A 12,142-nucleotide genomic window follows, 5' to 3' on the forward strand; every position below is an offset into this window, starting at 1 on the left:
ATGACGCGCCACGCGACGTTTGCCCGCAAGGCTGTGGTAGCAGCATGGCGGCTCCGGCTAGGACACGCCCTGGCTCCGGCTGGGATGCGCGGCGAGCGACTTGAATTCCTGGCAAGTGGAGTATCGGTTGAGATAGAAATCAAAACAACCTGGCGCAGGAACGCATAAGATCAAGATGTGCAAAATGCCTCGTAGGTTATGTTGTTGTTTGAAATTTGCTAGTTGGTCATCTGTTTATTTACTTGACTGGAACCTTTTTCTTGTCCGAGTCCTATAGCTTTATTTATTGATCGGTACCTTTTTAAGTACACATATGTATATTCTATAGAATATGAAATATTTTAATAATTATGTTAAGCCAAGACAGGTTATGTTGCCATGGCTGAACTCCTTTTCCTCTCCGAGTCATATACCTTTATTTTGTTTATTGACAGGTCTCTTTCCAAGTACAAATAGGTACATAATATGTTATGGCATATGAAATATTTTAATAATTGTAGTCATTTTCCATCATGTAAGTGTGTTGGTTATCACTTTACTGGTTTGCTCGTAAATCTAACCATCCTCCATCATGTAAGCTTGGTAGTTATCCCCTCTCGAACGATCAATCTAAGCCAAACCTGAGGAATCCGATCTGAAAGGGTTGTTGAACCGGTTTGCGCAGCCTCATGGTGATTCGATCGGTTCGTGATCCGTATGATCTAGTATTCAATGTTGACCGGATTTCACGTCAACCATAAGAAAAAATGGAGAGATTGAGGAGGGAGGAGCTTATTAGGCCCCTCCAATGTTTTGCTGCATCCACCGTACCGCCACTGCCTACTGCTGTGCTGCGGCTGCATGCACTCTTGTTACCCATGCGGCCGTCCGTGTGTGTCTCGGGCTCTCGGCAATCAATCCAATCCCGCTCGCTGCCGCAACTGGGCTCGTTCTTCAGGGCGGCAAGCGTGCAGATGCACACATGCATGCATGATGCACACATGCCGTGTGCATCCTCCCGTTCCCGTCTGCCTCAGCTCGCTGCTGCAACGCCGTCGTCCTCTCGCATGGTTTTGTGGCATCTAGTGTGAAACAGTGCGATGCGCACATGCCTCCCACCAGATCAAGGGAGCCATCCTGCGAAACATTGAAACAACCTCCCGGCCACCTCGAAACGCATCCCCGCGCGTCGTCTCCTCGACATCCCAGATTAAGGAAGACAGCTCTCGTTGCATCTTTATTGAATTTAACTTGGATTTTTATGATTACTTTGAACCGTTAGATCTTCATAAAATCCAACGGTGCAAATCCTTCTCTCCAAACCCCTAAATTTAATATGGACTTTTCTAATTAATTTAGACCGTTAGATCTTCATAAAATCCGACGGTGCAAATTCTTCTCTTTTTTAGATTAACGTAGGAATTTCTAGACCTTCTAGGCGAACGTGGTGGCTTCTTCTAACACTCCCTTATTAATATAATAGATAGATTGAAATGCTCCAAGTAAAGTAAGCAAGCAAGAATTGGCTCACTGACCAACCAAATCAACTAGCTGGCTAGTTGCAGCTTTCAAAACTTGAGCTAGGCAAAAAAGGGAAAACTTAATATAAGTTCAGTTACCTTTGTATTTCTAAGAATTAACTGAATTCATAGAACCAAAGAAGTTAGGCAACCAACCATGAAATATTCAGGAATAATTGACCCACTTAATGTCTTACAGTTCAGACTATCAGTAAAATGGCATTATCTTGCTATGATAACTCATGCCCTATAAACATAGCTTTGTTGGTGTATGCATCGTCCAGCAGGAATTGACTCACTGCTGTAGGAATTAGCAGAAGAACAATCTCACGAATACAGCTTGTCAAAATTATACTATTGAAGCAACTAAACAAGATCAAGTTTATCAGGAGTTAACACTATATGACCTTGGTTCCCTGTTAGTACCAATTGTTCTTGTCATTTCATCGAGCAGCTAAGGGTGTTCAGAAACATACTTATGTCATCGTCCAGCACCAAGCTCCGCAAGGATGAGCCTCTGGCCGCCCAAGCCGTGAGGCGCAGCCGTGCTGCACGATAGGCCGACGCGAGCACGATAGGCCGACGCGAGCGCGTTGCGGCGACGCGCGGACGACGGAGCGCTCGGCCCCGTGGAGTCATGGAGAGCTAGCGGAGGAGAGGCAGCGTCGGCACCAGCGGCTCGGGCTGGCGTGACAGCGTCCGCGACGCGGGTCAGCTTGTGCCCCAGCTGAAGGGCCCCCGCACGGGCGCAGGCGAGTGCTGGCGCCAGCAGGGGCTGTCGGCGAGGGCCCCTGAGGGCGGCTGGAGACGGGCGATGCGGCACGGCTCGCGCGACGCGGTGGCGGCGGCGTCGTGGCGAGAGGCGGTGGGGGCGGCGCGGCGAGGTGGAGGCAGCACTGCCTGGTGGGGTGGCGCGGCGAGGTTGAGGTGGCACGGCCAGGTTGGGTGGCACGGCGGGGTGGGGGCGGCACGACGAGGTGGCGTGGGGTGGCGCGGCGAGATGGAGGCGCGCCGGGGACATGGCTATGAGAGTGAGCTAAGGGCTTGTTCGGTTGCATAGGGTTTTATTCCAGGCCGGAAATAATAGAAACAGTAAAAGATATAATAAGAGGTTCGGATTTATTCCGGGTCGAAAACTACTTACAACAAAATAAGCTCAGAATAGATACAACAAAAGACCCGGATTTATTCCCCATCTCTAGACTCATGGATTGACTCCGGGTCTCTTGTTGTATCTATTGTGAGCTTATTTTGTTGCAAGTAGTTTTCGACCCGGAATAAATTTAGGTCTCTTGTTATATCTCTTATTGTTTCTATCATTCCGGGTCCGGAATCAAACCATGTGCAACCGAACAAGCTCTAAGTGTGCGTGTGTTGAACTGTTTAAGTGGGGGGTGGGGGGGGGCTTTGCCGAGTGCCCAGATCCAGGACACTTGGCAAAGAGATAGTATGCCGAGTGCCTAGATGGGGAACAATCGGCAAAGGTGTAGTTGGCCGAGTGTCTAACGTCTAGCACTCAGCGAAGTATATGTTTTTTTTCCTACATTTCCTTTGCAACACGAGTTCTACTAAAAATTAAAATTATCAAACGGATTCGAAAAATACCCAAAATTTAACATGGAAAAATCCATCATGTCTATTGCTTACACAAAAACTTTTGAAGTGAAACCCCAATTCGAACATCACTGTGACTCAAAATCTAAACGAATCCTTCTCGTGTCTATGGAACTTCTTCGGAGATGCTTCATTAAGTAAGCAACGTAGGTCACAACTTTTTGCAAAACCTTCTCAATTTTTTATTACAACCTCCACATATGTTATCATGATATCATGACAAATATCATAATTTTCAGACTTCATTTGCTTTTTATAGAATTTAAAACCCATTCGGCCACACGTTCGTGGTCCTATTTCGTGAACAAGATCTTCGAATTTTCCTTTCAAATCTTCGACAATGACTCAAATTGGACTCGATAAAATGAATATCATTTTTTCATTCATTATAGTACATTATTCGAAGCACTAGCATCAAATTTGAATTATCCAAAAAATCCTTTTAGTGAAATAAATTTACGAAATATAGCAAACAAACCAAGAAATTTATCAAATTTTAACATGGAGTACCATGTATAGTGTGTAGACAACTGAAATAGAGTTCAGAAGAGAATTTTTTTTTATTTCATTTGCCGAGTGCTGAAAAGAGGGCACTCGGCAAATACCCTCTTTGCCAAGTGTCCTGATTTCAGCACTCGGCAAATCTTGTGTTTGCCAAGTGTCCTGGTTTTAGCACTCAGCAAAACATGTGTTTGCCGAGTGTCTTGTGTTTGTCATGAGTTTTTCACTTTTTTGTATTACACTCGGCAAAGCATGTGTTTGCCGAGTGCCCGAAGGAATGTACTCGGCAAACCACTAGGCACTCGGCAAATATGGGTTTTCTGGTAGTGACATGACCTCAGTCAAGGTCGGGACGGTTTTTCCCATCATCTAAATAAAAAAAACATGACCTTGCATCGAGAACCTTTGGTACTTCACTACTGCAGAATCATTTGCTAATTTGTATGTGGCTTCTGTGTCTCCACATTATTTCGCTCGTATTGTTTGTAAATATTATAGCAGACACTATATTTCATCTGAAAAGACTGGACCTGAAACAATTTTAACTTTTTATGCTTTGTACTTTTCAGGTTCTACTAGCAGTTCATTACTATTGCCAGCATAGAAAATCAATCACTCCTGAGCTGATGATAGTACCTGGCCAATTAACAAATTCACCAAGTTGAATCTGCTGCTGTTTGATATGTTGCAGGGTGCGCTGATGCTTTGGATGTCTCTTAGTATATTCTGTTCAACAGTTGGTAATTTAATTTCTTGTAGTTTAAGCCACCATGAACAGTCATATGGACGTTATACTCTTCCTCACTGTTAAGACTATGTTTGATCTTTGATGGTTGAATGATTGTTCAATCTGCTTGGAACTGAACATATATTGTGGTTATTTTACTCAAAAATGGATCTGGTTGGTTCAGTTTTGTTTTGTGTTACTTTTGCAACAAGAATGGTTGTTTCTGCTTTTCTGTAACAAGAATTTAAAACTGATAGATGGTTCTCATTTGCCTGACATATGGAGGAGATTAAAGGGGACATGGTGATATCAAATACCATATTATGACAAGACCAACCACTTCATCTTAAGTTATTGTGTGGTGTGTCTAAATTCAAGTGTCTTTTGTTTTTGAAATTGAAATACAGTGTAATGTCATCAAGCTAGCTAGAAGCCTAGAACGTCAAACGGGCTGAGTTGCTTCCTGCTTGAATTTGGTTTCGGTTCAACCTTGCTTCCTGAAACTTCCTCTCACGTTTCTTTCCTAGTTTTTCACAAGTTCAGGGGGCCGTGGTTGTTCAGATTTGTATTTACCAGAAGAGTAAAATGCAAGAATAACCATTATACTTGTTAGAGTGTTTTAGTTTGGTCATTGTATTTTGAAAAGTGCAAATTGTTTGACAATATTAATACGGTCATTACCTCTGATAACATGGCGTCCAATGTGGAGTTTCTTTTTTTTTTGCAAATTGCTCCCTCTCATTTGAGACATGTAACCTGAAATAGAAGCTATGTAAATGTCAACCTGATTTGACCTGCGTTGCCACCATCGCCACCGTAATGCTCCAATCCCATGGGGTGGTGAGCTCGATTCGAGAGCTCTTCAATAATTTGTGCATACACAACCTTGAATTTGTGCAGGTATGAACTTATTATTTTTCTAAAGCTTGGAAGCTTATTGTTTTCAGAAATTTTGATTCGAATTGTAGCTCGAGATGAATCGCTTCACCCTGCATCCCTTGGCAGTCAAAATTAACTGGTTTAACCTCCACTTTATGCAGGTTTAACTCAAATGAGAGGGAGTAATTTGCAAAAAAGAACACGATGGACACCACATCATCCAAACACGTATGGCTACAAAAGTAATGATCATATTAATAGAGTCAAACGACTTTAGTGGCCACAATTTGCACTTTTCGAAATACAATGGTCAAACTGAAACACGTTAACAAATATAATGGCTATTCTTGCATTGTACTCTTACGAGAATATGCGGTGCATACATGGATCATTCAGACGTGATTGCCAGCAAATGGCTTCACGAATCTTCTATACTATAAAGATTAAAAACAATTGAAAATGTTTTTCACCTAGACCGGGCCTATCTTACCCCTCACGCTGGACCCATCTGTCGGGGTCGAGGGAGGTGGGAGCAAGCACAGACTTGTAGAAACCACGAGTTAAAGAAATTGTTTTTCACACCTGCGGTAGTCCTACCCGCCAGCCCGCCCTCTCTCTTTCTGACTCTGCTGGTCTGCGCTCATGGAAGAGCTCGGACTTTCCTCGTTTCGTGCACCGTCCGTGAGCGGGGATCCGGAAGAGCACGCCGTCCGTTCACCTCCTCATCATGCGCCGCATCCCCTCAGCCTCCGCGCGTCCAGCTCCGGTGTAGGCAGCGGTGACGCTGTCCTCAAGCATGGAATCTGTTTGACTCTGCATCCAACCAAACCGGCCGCATCAACCTCCGCCAACGAAGACCGGCCGGCCGCCGTAGTCGGGAGATGCAGGCGCAACTTCAGCCTTAGTGCGCGGGCCTTAACCTACCCAAGCGCAGCCGCGCCTTGGTCACTGACTCACTGAAATCAGTGCCTTCACGGCCGCGGCCGCGCATGTGCTCTACTTCGCGGGCCTCGCTGTCGCCCACTCACTCGCTGGCCGCGGGGCTTTCGTCTCTGACCTTGCACGTGCCCTCCGCCTCCTCGTGGTATTTCCTCTCCTCTTCTTGACCCCTCACCGCCGGCGGCGTAAACTTTATCTTCAGCATCCCCTCTTCTGATCCGAGCTCCATGCTGGAGATCTAAACCATAGTTGTTAGTACTACAAGCTGGTTGGACTATCAGTCAAAATGTCATTTCCTCTCATGGAATAATTGTCAAACCGTTAGTTCATTATCCGTTTGACATGTTTGAAAATTTATATTGAATGCTAATTTAATTTTATACTTAATTCAATATCTTTTTGAATTAAGATCTAATTAGATTTCTTAAATCACGCGCGGCTATGATACAAAATTTTTAGGAGCAAATCGTCCAAATCATATAAATACTACCAAAAATTTCGCTGAACTACATCTAGTCAGTCGAACAGAACCCCCCAGAATTTCGCTCTCCCCGTCTATAGTTGGCCAACTGGGCCGAGCCCGATGGGCCGGCACGGGCCCGGTCCGAAAAAGCACGGCCTTAACCCGGCTCGGCCCGTGACCCCGCGAGCCAGTGCCGTGCCAGTGCCAGAGGCCGGGCCGTGCCTGGGCCGCAATCGTTGCCCACGGCACTAGCACGGGCACGGCCCGGCTAAGGCTCCAGCACGGGGTGGCACGGCCTTGGCCCGTTGGGCACATAGGCGGCCCGATAAGGCCCGGCGGCAGCCTCCCCCCGCCCCCCTGTCGACCCTTGGATCTTCCCGTTGGGGGGGGGGGGCTGGGGAGGGCTATATAAGGCCCGGCGCGACGCCCTTTCCCCCCTCCCAACCCTAACCCTAATCATTTCTCCCTCCGCCGGCCGCCGCTCGCCTCGCCTCTCTTCTTCTCGCCTCTCAGTCTCTCACCCTCTCGCCTCTCGTCCTCTCCTCGGTCTTCCTCTCCTCTAGTCTTCCCGAGCTCTGGTGAGTAGCTCGGAGCCCCAGAGGGTGAAGGCCGGGGCGCATGGCCGACACTAGCAGACGGCACGGCCATCCAGACCCATCGTCTCAATCTCGCACAGACGATGTAGCGTCGTCATCTCCTTGTCGTCCTCCTTGTCATCTCCGTCGCTGGACTCTGGTGCTCCGGATCTCCCCCTCGTGTAAGTGAAACGAATCCTCTTCCTCTCTCTTTCTCTCTGTCTCTCTCACTGTCTCACTCATTTCTGTAGATTTAGTAGAGATTCGTTGAGGAACCAGGGCCGGAGGCGGAGGGCTGGATCCGTGCTTCATCCACGTCACCGGTGCACCTGGTGCTCCAGCTACAAAGGTACAACCCTAACCCTAGATCTAGTACTGTTTGATTCGTTTCTTCTCCACGATTTAATCCTAATCCCAGTTCCTTTTTGTACTGCATTGTAGTTGTAGCTGTTGAGGAACCAGGTCAACGAGACGGTGGAGGTGGGAATGAACTAAGAGCGGCGTTTGTGCAGCTTGGCCGGAGATGACGACGAGGACAACATGGACGAGGACCGCGAGGCCCTATTCGGCGCGGCCACTGATTTTCCTGTCCCCCCTGCGCCGCAGAGGTTGAGGAACCAACTGCAGCTGACGGTAACAGCGCCAAGCGCTCATGCCCCTTAACCTCTCCGGTCTAGGATGACTACGAGAAACTCTCCAAGACAATCAATGGTAAGACGGTCAGGTATGGAGCTAGGTGCCTTCACTGCTCTAAGGAGTACTCTACTTACTCTAGTGATGGCACTAGTCACCTTTCCCGCCACATTGCAGTTTGCGTTAAGAAGCGTGAAAAGACTCGCATGTCTCAGTCTCAAATCTCTTTTAATCCTGATGGTAGTATGCGTACTTGGGACTACTGTCCTATGCGCGCTCGTACTGAACTTGTTCGATTGATTGCTAGAGTTGATGTTCCTATCTCTCTTGGTGAATCTGAGGCTTTTGAAGAGTATATTAAAATTGCTCACAATCCTACATATGCTAAAGTGTGTAGGCAAACCACCTTTAGAGACATACTGAAGTACTTCACTGATTGCAAGGCTAAGCTTGTTGAAACTTTTAGTACTTCAGTTAATTGTGTGTGCCTAACCTCTGACATTTGGTCTGGTAATGCCAAAGAGGACTACATTAGTGTTGTTGCTCACTACGTAAACTCTGACTGGCAACTAGAGAAGAGGGTGCTTGGTCTGGTTCTTATTGATGTGTCTCACAATGGACAAAATATTGCTGATCGTGTAGCATTTGTCCTTGCTGATTATGGTTTGATTGAAAAGGTGTTTGCTGTTACTTTAGACAATGCATCTTCTAATGCTTCAGCCATGCAAAAACTAAAACATGTCTTGTCTAAATACCTTGGTTTTGATGTTATTGATGGACCTGAGTATGCATCATCTAGTCAAAACAATGCATCATCTAGTGCAGTTAACTCTATGTTCTTGCATCAGCATTATGCATGTCATATTCTCAATCTGATTGTCAAGGAGGCACTAATTGCAATTAAGACTTTCATAGAATCATTTAGAACTGCAATATCATTCTTAAATTCATCTAATCACAGAATTGCTGCATATAAAAGTTACTGCATTGCAACTGGTGTTAGGCCTAGAAAGTTTCAACTGGACATGGAGGTTAGGTGGAATTCTACCTACTTAATGCTTAAATATTTGTTTCCTCATAAGTCCCCTTTCACTACTTTCATCCAAGCTCAGTATCCTAGGGATGAAGGTGAGCCCTTGCTGTTAACTGAAGACCATTGGATGGTGGCACAAAAAGTACTATCATTTCTTGAGTTGTTTTATGGTGTGTACTATCCTACATCTCCACTTATGATTCATTATCTTGTTAAGATTGCTCTGCACCTAAAAAATTATGTTAATGATGTGCACATCAAATCTGTGGTGTAATCTATGATAGACAAATATAATAAGTACTAGAGGGACATACATTTGTTTTACTCTTTTGCATTCATCTTGGACCCCAGAGCTAAAATGAAAGGTTTTACTAGGGTACTTAGAAGATTGGGTGGTCTCATCAGTACTGATTATTCTGCTTATTTGGTTGGCACTCGAGCTAGACTTGCTGATGTTTACAATAAATATGATGAGAAATATGGTGCTATTAGGTTGAGGAGGACTGACCCTCCTGTCCTGTCTGGTAAGTCAAGGTCTGCTTGGGATGAAATATATGATGATGATGATGGTGGTGCTGTTTTGGGTGGTGGTATCTTGCCTGGTAATCTTAACATGTCTAGAGATACATCTGCAACTTCTTTGCTGCATGCAGTGAGGTCATCAGCTTCTAATGCTTCTGAACTTGTGTCCTACTTGGATCGTGTCACTATCAACCACCTAATTGATGAATTCAAAATCTTGGACTGGTGGCATCAGCACAAACTAACATATCCAGTACTCTCAATCATGGCTAAAGATATCTTAACTGTTCCTGTGTCTACCATATCTTCAGAATCCACTTTTAGCATGTCTGGCAGAATTATCGAGGAGTGGCGAAGGAATCTAAAGCCTGAAATGGTGGAGATGCTGACCTGCATCAAGGACTAGGAGGCTGCAGAAGCAAGGATGCAACAGAATGTGGAGGACAAGGAGCTTGAACAAGCATTTGAAGACCTTTATCTTGATTCATGATCATTTATGTAATGAGACTGTAATATTTAGAACTTATGAACTCTAGAACTTTAAGTATTGAATTGTGATGTAATGAACTTTATTGGAGCTTGGCTATACTCTTTTTCCCTCTCTAGGGTTTCTCACACGAGTGAGTTTTACCTAGAGAGGTTTTTAATGAGGCAGCCATTGCACTAGCTCCTAATAAAATTGATCTTTTGTTATGTCTTGAGTATTGGTTGGTGACTTTGTTTGATTTTCATTTTCTGAGTTCAGATCTTTATCAGTCACTTATTTGAATGTTTGAAAGTGCTTGAAATTATGAGTTGAAAGATGGTTTTTGGCACCATAGTGCTAGTGCCGGCACTGGCACTATATCATGCTCCTCAGCACAGCACGACCCGGCTAAGTGTTAGCCGTGTCGTGCTAGTGCCTGGGATGCGGCACGGCGTCACTAACAGGCACGGCACGACATGTTTGCCGTGCCACTTAGTGCCGTGCCCAGTCCGGGCCGTGCCGTGTAGTGCCGTGCCGGCCCGTTTGGCCAACTATATCCCCGTCATCTCCCTCGCCCAAACCCTTGACTCGCCGTCGCCGCGGACGACACCACAAGCTCCATGGCGCGGCCGCGCACGCCGCCGGAGCTCATCGACGACGTCGTCGGGCAGATCCTCCTCCGCATCCCGCCAGGCGAATCCGCGTACCTCGTCCGCGCCTCCAGGGTATGCAAGCTATGGCGCCGCATCCTCTCCGACCCCGACTTCACCCGCCGCTACCGCGCATTCCACCAAACGCCGCCGCTGCTCGGCTTCCTCCAGAACTCCGACTGCGGTGACCGCCTATTCTACCCCAACATGGCAGCCTGCCCGTTCCCCCAGTCGGCGTTCGATTGCAGCCGTTGGTTGACCCTCGACGACCGCCGCCGGTTATGGGCCGGGCTGTCGACTGCCGCCACGGCCGCGTCCTCCTCCAACTTAGAGATACGAGGAAACTCATTGTCTGGGATCCTATCACCGGTGGCCGAGAGGAGCTGCCCGAGCCCCGCATCCCACACGGGATGTTCCGCTTCCACAGCAGCATGATGGTGCTCTGCGCGGCGGCCGGCTGCCATCACCGGAACTGCCTGGGTGGTCCTTTCCTCGTCGTCCTCGTGTACCCCCAGGGAAGCTCGGTGCACGGCTGCGTGTACTCATCCAAGGCTCGTGCCTGGGGGACGCCGGTCTCTGTAAACATAGGCAACGGTGGCTACTACATCTCTGCCAGTGCCAAACGTGGTGCCCTCGTCGAGGATAATGCCTACTTCACCCTGCACAAGATTGTCTTTGGAGGTCTTGACGGGTTCACCCTGCCCACGTGCAAGGCTTCCAAAATTCTGAAGTACGATTTGGGCAAGAATTTCTTATCTGTTATCGACCTGGACCTGACACTAGAAATAGATACAAGCGTCAGGGATGCTTTTGTCATGCCAATTTATTTATTGATTATAATATTTTTTGAATCTTGGAAGTATAAAATAGTTGATTTCTATTAACTGCAACCTCAATTTATTTATTGATTATAATATTTTTTATATCTGCTGTTTTGCCGATCTGAATCTGACATTACAAAACACAACCTTGCATTGAAAACCTTTGGAACTTCACCACTGCAAAATCATTTGCCAATTTGTATGTGGCCTTCTGTGTCTGCACATTATTTCACTAGTATTGTTTGTAAATATTACAACAGACACTATATTATCATCTGAAAATACTGGATCTGAAACAATTTTTTTAAACTTTTTTATGCTTTGTACTTTTCAGGTTCTACTAGCAATTCATTACCATTGCCAGCAGAAAATTAACCACTCCTGAGCTGACGGTAGTACCTGGCCAATTTACAAATTCATCAAGTTGAATCTGCAGCTGTTTGACATGTTGCAGGGCTGATGCTTTGAATGTCTCTTGGTATTCCGTTCAACAGTTGATAATTTAATTTCTTGTAGTTTAAGCCACCATGAACAGTTATGGACCTTATACTCTTCCTCACTATTGTTTATGATCATTGCTGTTAAGACATTGTTCAATCTGCTTGGAACTGAACAAATATTGTAGTTATTTTACTCAAAAATGGATCTGTTTTTTTTTTGAACCGAAAACAGCGAGGGAGGCCCCCGCTGTGAAAAATGGATCTGATTGGTTCTGTTCTGTTTTGTTTTACTTCTGCAACAAGAATGGTTGTTTCTGCTTTTCCGTAATACACCTGTATGGAACTGTTAAAATTCAGTAGACTCTGTTAGCAAGGATGGT

At 45.9% G+C, this 12,142-nt stretch overlaps 1 protein-coding gene across 1 annotated transcript; it reads left to right on the forward strand.

Moving 5' to 3' along the window:
• Positions 1-10,471: 10,471 nt before the first annotated feature.
• LOC120659416 lies at positions 10,472-11,707 on the forward strand. The gene is made up of 3 exons (XM_039937554.1): positions 10,472-10,757; positions 10,790-11,298; positions 11,657-11,707. The coding sequence occupies exons 1-3, from the start codon at positions 10,472-10,474 to the stop codon at positions 11,705-11,707; spliced, it is 846 nt and encodes a 281-aa protein (XP_039793488.1).
• Positions 11,708-12,142: the final 435 nt, after the last annotated feature.

The sequence above is a fragment of the Panicum virgatum genome, chromosome 2K (assembly GCF_016808335.1).
Source record: "Panicum virgatum strain AP13 chromosome 2K, P.virgatum_v5, whole genome shotgun sequence".
Taxonomy (NCBI): Eukaryota; Viridiplantae; Streptophyta; class Magnoliopsida; order Poales; family Poaceae; genus Panicum; species Panicum virgatum.